Genomic DNA, 18,410 nt, shown 5'->3' on the forward strand with positions numbered 1-18,410 from the left:
ACCCTGGGTGGCGGGCGCACCCCATAGCTCGCGGCGGGCAGAGGGGTGCGGCAGGGGCACCGCTGGCCTCCCCCATCACAGACTCATTTAATTCCCCATTAAAGCCCCCGTGGTGCCGCCGGCCCCCCGCCAGCCGTGACCTCCGGCGGGGGCACTGGCCTCTGCCCCGGCGGGGCCGCCGTGACCTGTGGGGCTGGCTGGGGGGGGCGGTGGGGTCAGGGGCCGGGGGCCAGGCGGCAGCCCCACGGCGGGGAGGCGTTAGTTCCAGCGGGGCGGCTGGATAAAGCGGGTTTTATGGCCAGGACCCCCCCGTGCCGGATGCCTTCCCCACCGCTCGCTATGGAGACGATGGTGATGGTGACCCCACGGCTGCACCGGTTCCCCCCCAGAGCTCCCTCTGCCCGTCAGGGTGGGGACCCCCCCCGGCCCCCCCCCCGCCCCACCGGCCTTGTGGGGGGAACTCCCGGGTTCCCAGGTCCGGCCGCGGGCAGGGAGGAGTTACAAACACCGTTTAATTTGCCCGTTAATCGCCGTTAAGTGGGGCAACGAGGGGCTCCCGGACACTGGGCTCTCTCCCACGATGGGGGGCACAACCGTGGGGTGCGAGAGCTGGAGCTGGGCTGGGGCAGCCCCACAGAGAGCCAGGGATCTGCCCCCAATCGCCCCACAGCCGGTGGGGACAGGGAGGGGATCCCACACAGCCCCAGCTCAGGCACCGACTGGCACAGGATCCCCCACGGGGGCCGGAGCCCCCACAGCCCCACAACTGGAGCCCGTGGGGCCAAGATCCCCCCGAGCCCATGGGGACGGGTGCCCCTGTGCCCCATGCTCACACACCGTGGGGCAGAGCCCCACGGCTGCACCCCCAGCCGCAGTGGGACGCATCGTGGGACCCTCCTGCCCCACGGAGCACCCAGCCCTCGGGGGCGGGCAGACCCACAGCAGAGCCGAGCCAATGAGCAACTGCAGGGTGGCAGAGGGCAGGACAAAAGAGGGACACGGACCAATGGCCTGTCTAGGGGGCGTGGCCAATGCAATGGGTGTGGCAGGCCCCTCCCAGGAGATGGGGGGGGGCTGTCCAGCCTCACCCAGCCCGGTATGTCCCAGTACAGCCCAGTACGGCCGGGGGGGCCGGGCGCTGACGGGAATGGATGGGGTGGTGGAGCCGGGGGGCGGGGGGGTGATTAATGGGGGCCATCGCTCACTGTCCGGCGGGGGCGGGGGGGCCCCCCTGCACGGCGATAACGAGCGGCAGGAATAATGAGCGATGTCACTCCACTTTTCATCGTGATGGAAAGTCATTACAGGCGTCACCGGCGGCGACAACCGGCCATGAATCAACTGCTCTGCTATGAAATTAAAATCGAATCGCCCACCCCTCCCCCTCACCCCACCGCGGCCCCCCCGGCAGGGGCTGGCGGCCCCGGAGGGGGCTGCTCTGCCCGCTGCTGGGGAGATCCCCCCACGAGGGCCACCCCAAGAGACAGGGCATAGGGCTCCCCCGTCCCTGGGGACCGACCCAGAATGAGGTATTTAGGGGCTCCTCTCCCGCCCCACGAAGTCCACATCGATGGGTGGGAGAAGGGCCTTGGCTTTATTCAGCAACATCCAGCCCCCAGTGAGGCCGTGGCCACGTTACCAGCACCCCAGGGCTGTGAACTGGGGGGTCTGGGGAGCAGAACCCCATTCTGCCCCTCGCTGTGGGTGCCTGGGCCGGGGGGCTCACAGAGAGACACCCATCAGGTTCACCGGCCGCCCGCTGTAGCGCTTGGAGACGTCTGCCTCGATCTGCAAGACAGAGCCGGGGGGCTCAGGGGGCGCAGGGGGGCCCTGAGGCATCCCGGCAGGGTCCACTTCCCTCCCTCACCAGCTTCTGGAGCTCCTTGGTCTTCTCCAGCAGGCGGTCGAGCTTGGGCTCCAAGGCACCCTGCTCTGCCAGGGCCTCCTGCCGCTTCTGGCTCATCACCTCCTTCTTGGCCAGCAGCAGCTGCGCCTGCTTCAGCTTCTGCCCGAGCAGCTCGCTCACGCGGTCCACGTACCTGTTTGGGGAGAGCCAGGACCACCGTCACCTCCCTGTCGCCCACCCCGGTGCCATCCCCACGCCAGGACACCTCCATCACCTGCTCCAGACCTGCCCCGCAGAGTCCCATGGTCCCCCCCCAGCCTTGAGCCCCTGTTTTTTCCCCCCACCGAGCGAAGACCTGGGGGAGGCGAGGATCATGAAGAGGTGCTGCATGCTGCGGGTGCAGAGCTGGCCCAGCAGAGCCCGGGTGGTGGCCAGGAGAGAGCCCACATGGGCACTGGTCTGGCCCTGCAGCACGGCGGGGGCCAGCTGGAACTGGCTCATGGCCACGATGTCAGCCTCCTCCTCCATCTCCACCAGGCGCTGGGACAGGAACAGCTCCAGCTGTGGGGACGGGGCAGGGGGACACTCTGGTGCTGCCATCCTTGGAGTGGTACGGCGGCAGAGCTGCCCCTTAAGTGGCTTCAGCCCCGGCTGCTGCGTCGTACTCACCTCCATGAGCTCATCGATGAACTGGCTCCGGGTCTGGGCGTTTTCCAGGAGTGTCAGGGCATCGGAGCCGCAGGCGACCCCCTCGGGCACTGGGGGACAAGCCGGGGTGAGCGGGGCGGGGAAGCAGCAGGGAAGGGATCTCCACAGCTCGGACAGGCTGGTCATATCCTCCCCCCCCCCAGCCCATCCCGCACAGGGTGCTCAGCATCGCCCCACGGGACTGTTCAGTGGAGTCCCCAACAGGCCTTCGTGCACAGCCAGGGTGCCCAGGGTCACTGCAGGCAGGGAACAGGGAATAAAGGCAGGGTGGGTGGTGCCTGCTACCCGCTGGGACCCCCTGTGTCCCTTCACAGCCATGCTCACCCTCAGTGCCGGCCTCCAGCACCGTGATCTGCACCCCCTCGCTTTCACCATCTCCCCAGTCAATGCCATCATCCTGCTGCAAAAGAAAGGGCACCCTGTGAGATGGGGGTGCCCGGGACACCCCCAGGTCCCCAGCCCAGCCCTAACGCAGAGCCAGACCCCAGGACCACACAGCCAGTGGTCACAGACCTGAGGATCGGGCTCTAGCGTGATCCCCCAGTCAATCTCCTCGCCCTGGGCTCCCCCGTTGGCAGCAGCACCATCGTCCACCCTGGTCGGCTCCAGCGTGAAGTCTCCCCAGTCGATCTGCGGGGAGAAGGACAACAAACCTCCCTGAAATTCTGGGGCCAAACCTAACCCTAACCAACACCAGGCAGAACCGGCCGGGGCTCTCCCCAGCACATACCGTGTCCTCCTTCGGCTGCTCTGGCACCTCCTCCACCTCCGGCCGCTCCACACGCAGGGGCTGGAGCCCCGTCCTCCACTCGTAGACGGTCGTGTTGCCTCTCTTCCCCACGTGCCGCAGCAGGGGCACCACCAGCTCTGCTGAGCTGGCAGCCACCGCAGGGACATCAGTGCCAGGCACAAGGCGGGGACCCCTCAGCACCCCCAGCCCCACCAGGGAGAGCCCCAGCCTGGGTGCAGCCGCCAGCCCAATCCGCTGTCCCCGCACGTGGGGAGAGGAGACGAGAGGATCTATCCCTGCATCCCCACACCCACCTCTCGCACACGAACTCCACGCAGGCCTGATACAGCTCGATGGCCTCGGAGAGCGCACTGGCTCCTGCCCCGATCTCAGACAGCAGCGACGGCAGGTCCTTCACCAAGGCCAGCAGCTCCTGGCGCACGTTGTCACCCTGAGGACAGAGCAGGGATGCATCAGGGCAGGGAGACAGACAGCCAAAGCACCCCTGGGTGGCTTCACCCTCTGCTGGCAGAGCTAGATGTGGGCAGGAAGGGGACAGAGGGCTGTGGGGTCACCCTACGCCCCCCCCCAGCTCCTCCCGTAGGTAAGGTGGCATTGCGGGGACATCCTCTGGGACACGTGGTGCCAGCTTGAGCCCCGCCGAGGCCAAGTGCTGGTGGCTGGGGGCTGCTTTGGGGAGGGAGGTCGCACAGCAGGACCCCCTGCGCAGTGGGGCCGGCTGCACGGACTCACGGTGATGCCGTACTGCTTGCAGGAGGTGAAGAACCGCTCCCGCAGCTCAGCTGCCCCCAGCTGACACTCCTCCTCACGGCGGGCGAAGTCCTGCTGGGCCTGCTGGCACCGGCTGATCTGCTTCCTCAGCAAGGGGATCTCGTAGCTGATGCTGCGCACCAGGAGGCTGGCGAGCTCGGCTGCAAAGCGGGTAAGGAGGGGGGCTGAGAGGCTGTGCCAGCCGCCCACGAGGCCCTCGGGGTGCCCCAGCCACCTCGGCTGCTGCCCTGGCCACGCAGCAGAGCCACCTGGAGGCCCTCACCCCAGCGGGACTTGGGAGCCCATCACGTCCTGCCCCTTTCCCTGTCCACCCCATCTTCATCCCAGTTTGGAGACTGAAAGCCACCCACTGACCCCCCCCAAGGGCTCCCCGGAGCCTGCCCGCAGCCAGAGCTGCCTTACCCAGGTAGGTGTTCTCCTTCTCGTAGAGACATACGATCTCCTGCCAGTCCTGGGGGGGAGGAAGCAGAGGGTGGGGGAGGCTGCGAACACGCCGGCCGCCACCCCCAGGCCCACGCTCACCTTCATGCGCCGGGACGAGTAGCGTCCAAAGAGGTTCTTGGTGGAAGCCTCAGTGCCCTTGAGGATCTCCACAATCCTCAGGCAGTGGAAGTAGTGCAGGTCTGTGTCAGAGGGAGGGACACGGTCACCGGGACCTCTGCCGGGTGCCACCCTCTCCCAGCGCAGCCCAGGAAACACGGGTCTCAGAAGGGGCCGTGCCACTGACTCCCCGACTCCTTCTTGGCTGGGGGAGCTGCCATAACCAAGCCCTCGGGAACAGGTTCCCAGTGTGACACACACCCTGGCTGCCTGTCTCCCAGCTTTCCTGGGACACCCCAAACTCCACTCACAGGCCCCCGCGAGCAGCTGCTTTATCTCCTCGCTCTCCGGCATGTCTTGGATGGCCACGTTGATCTTCTCACGGATGGCCAGCACCTGGCTCTGCCATTTCAGGTTGCAGTGTCTCCTGTCCACCAGCCAGTCTGTGAGGCAGGTGGGATGGAGGGAAACAGGGGGTCAGCGGGGAGAGAGACCCTATGGGGGCTCACCAGGAGGGGGTCACCCCCCAGGCTGCCCTGCGATACCAGATGGAGGCAGGGAGCAGAGACCAGTTCCCCCAGCGCATCCTGTCCCCACCAAGCAGAGAGGCCAAACACGGGAGTAAAGGCCCGGGTCCTTCCCCAGGCCCGGGAAGGGCTGGAGGGGAAAGAGGGGCTCGGGGCAGGGGGTCACCCCGCTGCTGCCTGGCCTGGAACAACGCACCACAGCACTGAAGGGGGTGGCGCTGGGGCCATGGTCTGCCACACGGAGAGGGAACAAACCCTCCCGGGGAAGAAGGACACCGCGCTCCCGCCCGTCGGGGAGTCCCGGCACGGCCCCCTCCAAGCCCCTGCCCACCCTGGGGGGCTCCCGCACGGGGGAAGGCGGGCCAGGGCTGCCGTACCCAGGAGCTTGCCGGTCTGGATGTCGATGGGCACGTTCTGGTATTCCTGGGGAGAGACCTGTGGGGAGGCAAGGGGCGGCGGGACGCGGCGGGGCCTGGCGGAGCCCAACGGGGGCCTGAGCCCCCACTACTCCAGCGCCCGGGCCCGACCTGTCCCCACTCCCCCGGATCCCTTCCCAGCGGCCCCGGATCCCTTCCCAGCGGCCCCGGCCCCGGCCCCGGATCCCTGCCCAGCGGCCGCGGCCCCCCACCTGCATGCCGCCCGCCACCGCTCCGCTTCCGCTTTCCCCCGCCCGCTCCCCGGCGCCCCGCCCGGCCTCAGCCAATCGCCGAGCACAGCCCCCCCGCAGCTCATCCAATCAAAACGCGCTCTGTCCAACGGGCCCCGCCCTTCTGCGAATCAGAAGGGAGCGGCGGAGAGACAGAGCCACGTGCCGGAGTCTCGGTTGGCTGGAACGAGGCTGGGGGTGGAGGCACCGCTAACCAATCAGAACGGGCTGGGGGGGGGACGGAGGGGGGGGGACACCGCGCATGCGTGCGCAGGGCAGGCGATCCCCAGGGCGGATCCCTCGGGGATCCCCGGGGGTCCCGAGGCCAGGTCCCGGCTCCCACAGGGCCGTGGGTGGCCCAGCACAGAGCCAGGATCCCTCGGGGATCCCCAGCCGCCCCTGAGGGATCCCGGGTCCCTCAGGGATCCCAGATCTCTCGGGGATACCCAGCTGCCCCCAGAGGCTGATCCCAGATCCCTCGGGCCCACTGGCTGCCCAGCACAGAGCCAGGATCCCTCGGGGACCTGCCTGCTGGGAGCAGCCGCACCGGCATGCCCACGGGACTTGGGGGGAGCAGCTGCCTCCAGCACCCCAGGGACGTCACCGCTCCCGGGTGACCCATGGCTGCCACCCAGCCCCAAGCCGGCATGTCCCCATGGGACGTGTCCCCACGAGCCGTGTTCTCGCGCGGGAGCAAGATGGCAGCTCTCCTCCCCTGTCACTCATGGCACCACCCCGTCCCCAGGGCCGGCGGTGGCCGAGCGGGGCGGTGGCAGCGTGGGGACAGCCCGGCGGGTGCCCGTGGGGCAGAGGGAGCCGGCGGCGAGAAGCGGGAGGCAGGAACCGGTCTGGCAGCCCGGCCAGCCAGCCGCCGGTTTCGGCTAATCCCGCCGAAAGCCAGAGCCACGTTCCTGCCAGCTACCCTTAACTCCTGGCAGCCCGAAACACGTGCCATGTGCCACCCCGGCACTCGCCAGGGACCTGCCCTCGAGGCCGGTGGGGCGGCAAGCCCGGCCCGGTGCCACGGTCCGTGCCAGCAGCCGAAGCCGCCGCGGGCTGGCAGCCACCGTCGGGGCTCAGCCCCGGGTTCCCCTGTCATGAATATTCAGCCGTGCCCTGGCCCAGCCCCGCTGTTTGCTCAGGCAGGAGGGGTTTGGTCGCGGGTTCACCTTGACGGGGAGCAAACGGGGCAGCGGCAGGTAGACGGCACCTACCTGCGCACCCCAGCCGGAGCCGTCCCGGCACTCCCGGGACCCCCGGGCTGGGCGGCTGCAGCGGAGGCGTGGGAGGCGCAGGTACACAGACGGGGAGCCCGCGGTGGGGAGTGGGACGTGGAAACCCTCCGCTGCCAGCCTGGGTCACGGCACAGCCACGGTTCGGCAATGGGTCCCGCGCAGCTTTGGCACGAGGAGGGGGCAGGCGAGGGCATGGTGTTGCGGGGGGACACAGCAAACCAGCCCAGGGGGCCACCAGCCGTCTTCCCTGGGGTGGTGGCCCCAGTCTCGGTGTCCTCGTCCCCCTGTCCCAGCACCCGAAAGCAATGCCGGAGGCACCACCCGGGAGGAGCCGGGCAGGGCTCAGTCTGTGGGGTCGGTCACGGCCGAGCGCTGCAGGGGCACGGAGCTGCGCTGGCTCCCGGGATGGGGACGGGGCGCTGGGAATCCCCTCCCTGCCCACTGCCAGGGAAGTGTTTGGCTCCTCCGCTCGGGAGCCGCCTTCCCCGTCCCTGCCCCGGAGCCACACTCCGCATCGGAGCCTTCCCGGATCGCTGGAGCTTTCGTGGCAGTGGCTGTGTCCCACCAGTGCTCCTGCCTGGCAGGGCTGGGCAAGAGGGAAACCCCGACCCTGGGGTGCAGCAGGTGGCGACCCCCCGGCAGAGACCCCGGCACCTCCGCAGCTCCCACCTGCTTCCCAGTTCCTGTTTCCTTACCGGGCTCCCTGCCTGCCCACTACACCCAGCTGATACGGCAGCTGCCGGCAGTGCCGGCAGCCTTTGCCCCGGGCTCGGCAATGCCCAAGTCACCCAAGCATCCCCTCCCGGTACCTGCAGAGTCCTGCTGCCCTGGGCCCCCCAGCCCCAGCCCCATGCAGCCCCCCCGGCACCCATCACGAGCATCCAGGCAGAGACAGCAGGAGAGTGCCAGAGCCGCCTTCGGCAAACACGGCACCGGGCTCCCTGCCAGCGCTGCCAGATCAGCAGTCCTTTGTCCATCCTCGTCAGATCTGGGATGGCAGGGCTGGGGGGCCAAGGGACCCCCCTGGAGGGAGTAAGACCCCCACATTCATTTCAGGGGCCGGCAGCGATGGCCGACAGCCACGGCTGGTGGAAGCTGACCTTCCTGCGGAAGCGCCGGTCAGTGCCCACGGTGCTGTACGAGAGCCCCGACGGCCACGCCGCTGCCGCCGGTGAGAGCCAGGAGGGGCCGGGTGAGGAGGGGCCGCCTGGCTTCACCGCCCGCCTGGAGAAGATCGTGGACAAGAGCAGTAAGGGCAAACACGTCAAGGTCTCCAACTCGGGACGCTTCAAGGAGAAGAAGAAAGTGCGGGCGACACTGGCCGACAACCCCAATCTCTGTGCCGCCGGCGAGCGGGAGGAGAAATGACCCGGCCGGTTGTCACCCTCCGGCCACCACCACCGGCTGCCCAGGCCGGCTCGGCTCCATCCCTCCCAGGGATGCTGGACTGCAGGGCTTCGGAAGGAGAAAGGACTCGGACTGGAGTTTATTTAAGGGGGAAGCAAGGACCCTGTTTAATTGCAGCTCCCCAGGCTCGTGGCACCCAGGAGAACCGGGGAGCAGAACCAGGCACAGCCCGTCCCTCCCAGCCCCACCTCAGGAGTCCCCCGAGGCTGACTGGTTCATACTGGGATGAAGATGCTCACCCCAGCTCTGTCGCTTGCCACGGACCACTGGAGCCCATCGTTCACCCAGCTCTGTCCCAAGCACGACGGCCCCGATCCTGTTCCCGATCCCTTCCCGCCATCACTTCTGTGGAGGTGAGACCGGGGAGACCCCCTGCTTGTCTCCCAAGCCCAAGGGGCTGCGTGGCCACAGGCAGAGCCACCGACATGGCATCTTTGCCAGCAGTCGCCCCCAAACCGGGGGATGTGACACTTCCCTGCCCCGACGGAACATCCTCAGGGGCAAAGTCCCCCCCGAGCTGCCTTCATGGGGACAGTGGAGGGCTCTGGGCTTCCCGGCAAGAGCCATATTCCCGCTGGTGTCTGGGAAAGAGCGCGGAGCCGGAGCCAACCCCTGGGGCAGCCGCCACAGCCGATCTCGGAGCCCCGGTGTTTGTTGGCAGCTGAGCCTTGAGCCAGCTCTTGCGATTGCTGATAATTAACTGCTGTTAATAAACCAGGTCTGGAAGCAAAGGCAGCTCAGGGGCGCGGGCAAGGGGAGAGCTTGACGGACCCCCTGGCCCCAGCCTGGTAGGGCTGAAGGGCTGTGGGTCCCTTCTGGGACCCCGGCGGGGAGCGGTGCCAGCCGTCATCAACGCAAGGGAATCCCCGTCGTGGCGCAGCGGGGGAACACGCGGGGTGGCCGTCGCCAGCGCTGCCAGCCCAGGGTGCCCTCTCTGCAGAGCAGGGTGCGGCCGTGCCTGAAGTCAACACGAGCAACCACTTCCCAGCTATGACAAAAGCCGGACGGTGCCAAGCGCCGGAGTCCAACCCCCGCTTCCCCGGCACAAGCCTTGCGCCAGGGCAGCCCGGGCCCCCGGCAGCCCCCGCCCTCGGCTCTGTTTGCTCTGCCCGCGCCCGCCGGCTCACAGGCTGCTCTTTGTCCCGGGCTGGCAGCACCGGAGGGATCCTGCCCGAGAGGGAAGGGAGGGAGCGGGGAGGAGGAAAGGCGTCAGCACGCAGCCGGGTGCCGATCGGCTCATTTACGCCCATCACAGTGGTATCTGTTCTCCTAATGCCGGGATGGGTGGGACACCTGTCCGTGCTGCCACCCCCAACCCCAGCAAAGCCCCCAGCCCCTTCCCGGGACATCAAGCTGCCACCTCATGCTGTCCCCTCGAGGTGACACCAGAATCCATGCCATCCCCTCCTGTCCCACCCTGGCGGCTGTCCCCGAGGGATGAGCGCAGCCAGGAGGGACCAAGACCACCCAGCGAGTCTGCGACAGCGGCACAGGGTGTGTGAGGGGCCCCCACGGCCACTTAACCCAGCTCCCCCCACCCTGACGCCAACCTTCCCGCTGCCACCCACCACAGGGCTTTGCCCAGCACGGCACGGCCGGGAACCCACCGGGGGACCCACAGCCACGGCAAAGCCCCGGGGCACGATCCTGCCCCGAGAGCCAGTGACTGGGAGAGCCAGCACGGAGCCAGGGAGGGTGAAGGTTATCGGGGCCCAGTTTCACTGGGATGTGGCCCAGGGGAGCCAGGGCTGCCAGCACACTCTGCCGAGTCCGCGGGACGGGATCCCCGGCTGCACCGCGCTCCGTCTGCTGGACAGCGCGGCCTGGCCCTGCGCGGGTAAATATTAACCCAAACCCACTGCATGGCTCTGCACCGATCGGGATTTATTTTTTTCCAAGCTTGGACACGCAGCGGCAGGGGGACGGGAAGCGGCGCCTGCCTGAACCCCCTGAACAAGCAGGCTGAGGGTCGGGGTCCCACAGCCCTGGGGAGATGGGGTGCACTGGTGACACCACATACAGCCAGCCACGAACACCGCCGACGCGGCGGTGACATTCAAGCTGCAATTAAATTAAGTTATTGCACAGACTGAGCACATTGCACGGTTCTAGCTAAAACACGAGCCACGAGTGGTGGCAGCAGCAGGACATGGGCAGGGGGTTCACTGGGGTCTTTCTTGGTCCCTCCAAGATCATTAACATGATTAATTAACCACCAGCGGCACTGGGAGTGGTCACTCCCCACGTGTTGGCAAGGGGAAGCAGAAGGTCACTGGGACCCACCTGCAACTCTCGCCCGCCCCAGGGAGAAGCGACGGGCGATGAGGGTCTCTGGGGCTGGACCTGAGCCCCCCACCAGTACCCCCAGAGCTCAGCATGCGTCTCCCAGGGGAGGGCAGAGCGAGGCCAGTCCCGTTCCTCGGGGCACGACGGGGGACAGGTGGGCAGCTTTGGCACAGGTGACGCTCCCGATCGGGTGAACACGGCCGGAGGCCTCACGGGGCAAAGCGCTCGAAGACCCATTCGCCCTCTCCCTGGTGCGTCATGTCTCCCAGCGGGGCCGAGCCGTCCCGCAGGCGTCGGAAGACAATACGGTCGTGCAGGCGGTTGGTTTGGCCCTGCCAGAACTCCATCACCTCTGGCTGCAGGATGTAGCCTCCCCTGGCAGAGAAATACAGGGCTTTAGGGGGGCCCTGCCGGCGGGCAGCACCCTGCCTGCGTTCCCCATGACTCACCAGTACGCCGGCTTCGGCACCGTCGCATCCCTGTAGCGCTCCTCCAGCTCCGCGTTCTTCTTCCTTAAATACTGTGGGGAAGGGGAAGGTGGTGAAGGCGAGGGCGGCCGGCGCAGTCCTGGGTCTCCCGGCCCCTCTGGGTGCTGCCGTGGGGAAAGGGACAGCCGCTCACCTCCCTGTCCGGAATGACGGTGCTCTGCCGGCTGACGACGGCCCCGATCTGGCTGCTCTTGGGGCGGGAGTGGAAGTACCTCTCCGATTCCTCCTCCGGCAGCCGCCTCACCGAGCCCTCGATCCGTACCTGTGCCAGGCACGGTCAGCCGGGCTCTGGCCAATGGGTGCCGAAGGGGCTGCGTGGGCTCCCGAGCGAGGAACTGTCCCGTCCCCCTGACACCGCTCCCCCCAAAACATGGGCACCCCCTGTCCCGTCTCAACTCCGGGGGCTGGGACCCATTCGGGCGTGATCCTCACCCAAATGTGTGAGCCCCAACATCCCACCCCAAAGCGCAGAGCACCCTCGGCCTGACACCGTGCCAAGGGCCTGACCGTGCTCCCTCTGCTCCCCCCGGCCCCCCACATCCCTGGGGGACCACGACTCACCTGCCGGTTGAGGGGCTCCCAGTAAAAGACGAGCGAAGCGAAGGGGTTGGCGTCCTGGGGCGCGGCGGGGGGAGAGACGAGCGAGCCGTCAGCCGACCAGCACCGCTCCCAGCTTTAAAAATCAGAGAAACCCCGCGCTTTGCTGCGGCAGGACCGGCCTACGGGTGGTGCTGGGTAGAGCCTCGACCCCAGCCGGGGCCGCTTCGCTTCTCCCCGGAGACCCTCCCCGGAGCCCCCCGCCAGCCCCACAGCCCTCACCAGCTCCTTGCCCTTACGGCTCTCGTGGTTGGTGAAGAAGCGGAAGCCATCCTGCCCGAAGCCCTTCAGCAGCACCATGCGGGCCGAGGGCTTCCCGTCCCTGCGGCACAAGAGGGGAGGCGATGACAGGTCCCCCAGCCGGGGTGGCTTGGGGACCCCCGTGCCCCCCCATGGCCCCCTGGCCTCACCTGGTGCAGGTGGCCAAGCACATGGCGTTTGCCTCCCCGATGGCCGGGCACCTCACGGCCTCTTCGAACCAGACCCCGAACTGCTGGATGGGGTCGCGGGAGGCCAGGTGCCGCTCCTCGAAGGCCTGGGGGACACAGGGGACGCTGTAAGTGGGGGGCACCCTGGCCTTTGGGGACACAGCCAGCACTGGGGGGGGTCACACCCGATTCAAGGGCAGGGCCAGCACAGGGGACGGGGTGACCCCAGCCCTGGGGGTGCAGCAAGTGCAAGGAGGGGGGGGTTACCCCAGGCCTTGGGGACAGCTTGGGGTGGGGGTCACCCCAATTCCGGGGTCACTACCAGCACGGGGAGTCACCCCAGGCCCTAGGTACAGCCGGGGGGGGTCACCCCGGTTCTAGGGCCACTGCCAGCAGGTGGGGGGGTGTCCCCCGGGCCTTAGGGACACCCTGGGGGGGGTCACCCCGGCCCCAGGGCAGAGCCGAGCCGGGGGGCCCCTTGATCCCAGGAGTCAGCCTCCCCCCCCCCCACCGCCGGTGCTCCCGTCCCCACCTCCGCGTCCCCCCGGTAGCTCTTCCGCAGCGGCCCCAGGTCCATCCCGGCCGCGACCGACGGGAGCTCAGCGGGGACAAACCGCGCGGCACCCCCCGCCGCGGCCCCGCCACCGCCCCGCCCCGGGGCGCGGCGTAACCCGGCCACGCCTTCCTCCCCCTGACAGCCAATAGAGAGCGGCGAAGCTCGCCCACGGCAGGGAGGGGCTGTGGAGCGCTGCCAGCCAATTGGAACGGGAGGCGGGGGCGGGACGCAGAGATCCGGAAGTGGTGTCAGGGCTGTAAACAGGCACATGGAGGGGCCCTTAAAGGTACAGCGTCCGCCGGGGCGGGGGGCGCAGGGGAGCGGGGGCGGGGCGGGGCAGGGGACAGGAACGGGGCGGGGGGGCACTGGGAAGATAGGTGACGGGGCTGAAGGGACGGAGGACACACCGAAGAGACGGGGGAAAGGGATTAGGGGGACACCGGGGGGACAGTGGGACGACACATGGGGCCGGGGGGGCAGAGACTGGGGGACGTTGGTCACAGGGAAGGTGGGGACGAGATATTTGGGTCTGGGGGAAACTGGGGGGATGGTGACAAGGGACAGCGGCTGGGAGACGGCGGGCAGGGATTCGGGGACATTGGGGACAGGGAAGGTGGGGGCAAGACGTGGGGCTGGGGGACGCTGGGGGGACACTGCGGACGGGGGGGCGAGACTGAGGGGACAGGGGCCTGTGGGGCAGGGACTTGGGGACCAGGCCAGCCAGGTGGGGGGAGGGCAGGGGAGCTGCCAAGGGGCCCGGGGGAGGGCACTGGGGACAGGCAGGGCCCTGGGGCCGGGGGGAGTGGGGACAGAGAGGGGACACGACAGGGATGAGGGGAGGTGGGTAAGGGGGGGCCGGGGGGACAGGACGGGGCAGGGAGCAGGGGGGTGCTGGGGGGCCACCCCATGTCCCCCGGCCAGGTCCCCTCCGAGCAGGAGCGGGGTCCCACGGCCCCGGCGAGGTGCCCAGGGGCTGGTGCGCCCTGACGCTGGCACCGATGGCCGACGGCGGGGCCGAGCCCCGGGACGAGGATGAGCAGCCGGGGGGCCAGGACCCCACGGCCCCACAGCCCCTCGCACCCAGCCCAGACCACGGCAGGTACGGGGCCTGCCGTGTGGTGGCACCCCCGGGTCCCCAAACCAGGGAAGGGGGTAGTGACCCCCAGGGCCCAGCGCTGACCCCATTCCCTCCCCATGCCCAGGGCCCCGCTGCTCGCTGAGGACATCGCAGCCAGGAAGAGACCCCGGCTGTGCCCGGGCGCCCGAGCCAGCCCCAGCCACTCACAGGGACCCGAGAGCCCCTGGGAGCCGGGGGGTGCCGGGGCGGGCTGGGGGCCGCGGGCAGGCAGGGTGACGGGGCTGTATGCCCAGCTGCTGCGGGAGCTGGAGGCGGAGGTGGGGGAGCTGCAGCGGGCGCTGGTAGCGCGCGACGAGGCTGTCCTGCGCCGGGACCGCCGTATCCGGCAGCTGGAGCTGGAGAACCAGCAGCTCCGGAGCCACGTCCGCAGCCTGGAGGAGGAGAACGACCTGCTCTCCTCCGGCGGTGGCCGCGGGGGACCCTTGGCCACTGCTGCCACCACGGCTGCTGCCACCAGGACCCTGCTGGCCTCGGGCACCGGCTGCATTGGTAACGGCAGCGGGCGGGCAGGGTGATGGCTGGGTGTCCCCGCCATGGGCTGGGAAGGAGACCCAGTTTGTGGGGTGGCATTGGGACAGACGAGGGTGAACGGGGACAGAGGGATGGGAGGGGACAGGGACAGACTGTCAGGACTGCAGGGGTCAGAGGGGAGCTGCCCAGTCCCCCCTGCCCAGGGACAGGGTCTGTCCCGCGGCTGAGCCGCCCCCCATGTCCCTGCAGGCGTCAGTGACAGCAACGTCCAGTTCCTCAAGGGGCTCGTGGGGCTGCTGGAGAGCGATGCCACTGCGCAGGTGGGTCTCGGTCCCCGTGTCCCCAACCCAAGCAACTCCTCACCCCGTGGAGGCTGGGGACAAGCCTGGCCCTGGCCCACAGCAGCGCTGGGGCGAGCGGGACACCCAGCCAAACCCCTCTGTCCCCGCAGGTCAGGGGGCTCCAGCCCTTCTCCACTCTCAGCCCTGGGGAGCAGGGCTGCGCCCCGGCCGACGTCCCACGGAGCCCCCCGGCCTGGCGGCTGCGGGCAGGGTTGCCCGGCAGCTTCCCCCCCTGCCTGGGCAGCGAGGAGGGGGCCGGCAGCCCGGCCGCGCTCACCGACACCGCCTGCCTCTGGGAGGAGAGCGGGGGGGACACGCTGCCCGACGGCACCCCGCTCTGGGCCTCGCCCGTCGAGGTGCGTGGGGGCCGGCTGGGGGTCCCACCGAGGCTCCCGGGGTGCCACCAGGGACCTGGGATCCTACCAAGGCTCCTGGGCTGCCGCTGGACATGGTGCTGTGGTTGGAGCAGAGGGGACAGGAGAGGTGGCCCAGGGGATCCCCAAGGGATGGAGGGGGTCAGGGTATCCCAGGGACAGAGCAGGGGGTCCCCAGGCTCCATCCAGGACCCAGACGAGAGCTCTCCCCCCTGCCGCAGGAGAACGGGAGGCCCAAACTGGAGCTGGTCCCCAACTCGGGGGTCTACATCACCCACCCGCAGCTGGACGACCTCTCGCAGGTCTCCACCGACAAGCCCAAGCTCATGACCCGGCGGCTGCTCGATTACTTCTTCTCACGGGAGACGCTGGCCCGGTCCTCGGCCACGGGGCAGCGCATCGCCCACAACAACACCACCATGGAGCGGCCCCTCCGCCTGCCCGTGGCCGTGGTCAGCGCCATCAAAGGTAGGGGACGGGGAGGTGGGGTCCCTCATCCCCTCCTGGTGTCACGTCAGCCACGGTGGTGGGTCAGGAAAGGCCACAGTGCCACCCCTCAATGGGGTCAGACCCTCGTCTGCCCTGCAGAGTATGTCACCAAGATGTGCGGCCATGGCTGCAACTTCAACGCCGTCATCAACAGCAAGTGCGGCACGTCCCGGCGGGCCGTCAAGAAGATGGTTGTGAAGATGGAGTGAGCTGAGACCCACGGGACAGCCACGGCCCTCCGAGCATGCAGGGGGACGAGCCCAGAGCCCTCCCATGCCGCAGACGGAGAGAGGGGACAGGGAGGGACGTGCCAGCAACGGTGGGATCACGCCCTCATGCTTACAGAGGGGCTGCGGCGAGAGGATTCACCCCGACAGACCGGCTGGCTCAACCCCACGTCCCTGTGGCTGGAGAGCCCACGGCCGTGTGTCCCGCTCCCTCCAGCAGCGGGGAGCGGGTGCTGGCCGGGGCGACGGCCGGTCGGAGCAGGGAGATGCCAGTGCCACGTGTCTTACCGGCTGGTGCCGGGATGGCCGGGCACGGGACAGAGCCAGCAGCCATCCCTGGCAGCAGAGCTCACAGCAGCAGCTCCACACGTCCAGCCACGGCCCAGGGCTGTTTCCCTGTAAATAAGTTCGTTTCCAGCGATAGTTGGGATTCCTGTAAATAAAGGCCACTTTCTCCCTGCCCGAGAAGGCCGGCAGCATGCCCTCCCTGCCGCCACGCCGAGCGTTTCACCTTCAGCTCTTCACCACCGTGGTGGGCTCCTGCTGCACGTCCCTCTGCGGATGCAGCCGGCACTGCCCCGGTCACGGTGGTGCCCAGCCCAGCACCACGGCTCGCACCGTGCCGGCTCGGGAGAGAAAGGACCCTCGGCGGCACACGCTGCACTGGATTTGCCTCTGGTGACTAAATTTATTTAGCAAGGAAAGCTCCCGGCTGACTCCACACTGGCCAACCAGTTACAGTTAATAAAGTATAACAGATCTGTCACGTAATCCAGAAACAACCTCGGGCAGTTACAACTAAAAAATAAAGTGGATTTGTTTAATTTAAAAGCTCAAAAATAACAAGCCATATGTTTTTTTTTTTTTAAACATGTGGTAAACACAAAAGCAATATAATCTATGATACAATGTACACTATACACAGTGGGGATGGCGGGCAGCACATGGGGGAGGAAAGGGGGGCTGAAGTCCCAAAATTCAAAAGGGAATGCCACGTCACTTGGAAACAGAAAAGTGGGGAGAGAAATCATCAGAGAAAAAAACCAACCTTTTCAGTATTGGAAAAGAAACGTTAGAAGAAAAGGGGGGCAAGAAGATGGGCAGCATCTTGCAGAGAAATTAAATAAAGATTAAAAAAAGCACTCACGACACAGTGTTCGTAACTGGGAGCGGGGAGCGTAAGGCAACGATCTCCATAGAAAAAAGGGACCTTCCAAAGGGAGTTATATAGATATTTATAGCTATTTATAGACTTTAAATATAAAGTAGGAATGTGCTGTGGAGCCTCTCCTGGCCCGCCCGCACCGGAGCACGCGGTCCCCTCCGTGCCTGGCTCCTGTGTGGCTGTGAGACGTTTTGCCAGGCGCCGGACCACCGCCGGGCCACCCCACGGCCCTGGGGATCCACAGGGAGCACCGGCCCCTCACACCCTTCCGAAAGGGCTGCTTCTGCGTGGGGGCCCAGGCGGCATCGGAGGGCGGGCAGGAGGATGTCCCCGAGGGCTCCTCTCCGCGGGCGGCCGTGGCCAGGGACGCTGGAGTGCTGCGGCCTCGCAGGCTGGTGCCCTTGCAGGGTCTGTCCGCACAGGCGGGGAGTCGTGGGGCAGCTCCCGGCCCTACAAGTTCTTGGTGACCAGGTGGGTTTTATAGTGCTTCGTCAGGTGGTCGCTCCGCATGAAGCGCTTCTGGCACTGCGCGCACTCGAATCGCTTGTCACCTGCGGGGAAGAGCGGCAGCGGTCAGGGGGTGGCCCCGGCAGCACCGTCACCGACCTGCTTGTGTCCCTGCATTCCCCTAAACCAGCCGCAGTCAGGACAGTGGGGAGCCCCCGAGCACAGTGATGCCCCAAAACAGGTCCCCTTTGCAGCCGCTGCACCCCAGCCCCCTCCCATGACACCTCTGTCACCACCATCACCCGGAGAGCCCCCAAGGCAGCAGAGACACCCCCCCCAAGTTGTTCATCCCCTCCCAGTCAAATTAACTCAGTCAAATCACAAGGACAGCTTGCGGTGGCCCAAGATAACCCCAGTCCTTGGCTCAGCCCATCCCCTTGGCTCCTGCAAGGCTCAAAACCCTGCACGGGCCGGGCCACAATTTGGGGGCTGCCCAGGGAGGGAGGGGGTTGCGCCACGGGGCCGCAGACCTGTGTGCGTGCGAGCGTGCCGCTGCAGCTCGTCGCTGCGTGTGAAGCGCTTCCCACAGAAGACCCAGTTGCAGACGAAAGGGCGCTCGCCCGTGTGCAAGCGCACGTGAGCGCGCAGCAGTGAGGTCTTGCGGAAGGTCCTCCCGCACTCAGGGATGTGGCAGATGTGCTTCTTCTTTCCTGGATCCCCTGGCCTGGCGAGGAAAGCCACCATTAGCCTCAGGGATGGGTGCCGGTCCTGCAGGACTGCCCCTCGCCCGCTCCGTGCTCACCTCTTCTCCCCGTCCTTGCAGTTGGGGCAGGTACATGCCATCCGCCGCCTCTTCTCCCCCGGCTGAATCTCTCCGGACAGCGCTTGCTCCATCTGGAGCTGGATCTGGGTCGGGCTCAAGCCACTGATGGTCAGGTTGTTGCCGGACACGTTCTGCACAGTCAGCTGCTG

General features: G+C 67.6%; 4 protein-coding genes across 4 annotated transcripts in view; 1 reads left to right on the forward strand and 3 right to left on the reverse strand.

Moving 5' to 3' along the window:
- Positions 1 to 1,722: 1,722 nt before the first annotated feature.
- Positions 1,723 to 6,342, reverse strand: CDK5RAP3 (CDK5 regulatory subunit associated protein 3; the record flags this gene model as incomplete). The annotated part of the gene is made up of 14 exons (XM_082010544.1): positions 1,723 to 1,788; positions 1,868 to 2,039; positions 2,202 to 2,407; positions 2,516 to 2,604; positions 2,879 to 2,954; positions 3,068 to 3,184; positions 3,285 to 3,429; positions 3,599 to 3,735; positions 4,038 to 4,216; positions 4,479 to 4,527; positions 4,599 to 4,699; positions 4,928 to 5,059; positions 5,521 to 5,615; positions 6,236 to 6,342. 14 exons carry the CDS (start codon positions 6,340 to 6,342, stop codon positions 1,723 to 1,725), a joined length of 1,671 nt encoding a protein of 556 aa, XP_081866670.1.
- Positions 6,343 to 8,092: 1,750 nt separating this feature from the next.
- On the forward strand, positions 8,093 to 8,420 carry PRR15L (proline rich 15 like; the record flags this gene model as incomplete). The annotated part of the gene is made up of 1 exon (XM_082010659.1): positions 8,093 to 8,420. The coding sequence occupies one exon, from the start codon at positions 8,093 to 8,095 to the stop codon at positions 8,390 to 8,392; it is 300 nt and encodes a 99-aa protein (XP_081866785.1). The 3' UTR covers positions 8,393 to 8,420.
- Positions 8,421 to 10,926: 2,506 nt separating this feature from the next.
- On the reverse strand, positions 10,927 to 12,810 carry PNPO (pyridoxamine 5'-phosphate oxidase; the record flags this gene model as incomplete). The annotated part of the gene is made up of 7 exons (XM_082010748.1): positions 12,763 to 12,810; positions 12,213 to 12,337; positions 12,025 to 12,124; positions 11,767 to 11,820; positions 11,339 to 11,467; positions 11,167 to 11,237; positions 10,927 to 11,092 (listed from the first exon to the last, which is right to left on the reverse strand). Exons 1-7 carry the CDS (start codon positions 12,805 to 12,807, stop codon positions 10,927 to 10,929), a joined length of 690 nt encoding a protein of 229 aa, XP_081866874.1. The 5' UTR covers positions 12,808 to 12,810.
- A 4,631-nt stretch (positions 12,811 to 17,441) lies between these two features.
- Positions 17,442 to 18,410, reverse strand: part of SP2 (Sp2 transcription factor) — a gene marked incomplete at both ends in the record, with an annotated part of 5,255 nt that continues 4,286 nt past the window's right edge. The window contains 3 exons of the mRNA XM_082010475.1: positions 17,442 to 17,542; positions 17,969 to 18,162; positions 18,241 to 18,410. The exon at positions 18,241 to 18,410 is cut by the window's right edge and continues 5 nt beyond it. Of these exons, the coding sequence (XP_081866601.1) occupies positions 17,442 to 17,542; positions 17,969 to 18,162; positions 18,241 to 18,410 (465 nt within the window). The remainder of the gene's footprint in view (positions 17,543 to 17,968; positions 18,163 to 18,240) is intronic.

This window comes from Phaethon aethereus, assembly GCF_964289735.1.
Source record: "Phaethon aethereus genome assembly, chromosome: 25".
NCBI classification, from domain to species: domain Eukaryota; kingdom Metazoa; phylum Chordata; class Aves; order Phaethontiformes; family Phaethontidae; genus Phaethon; species Phaethon aethereus.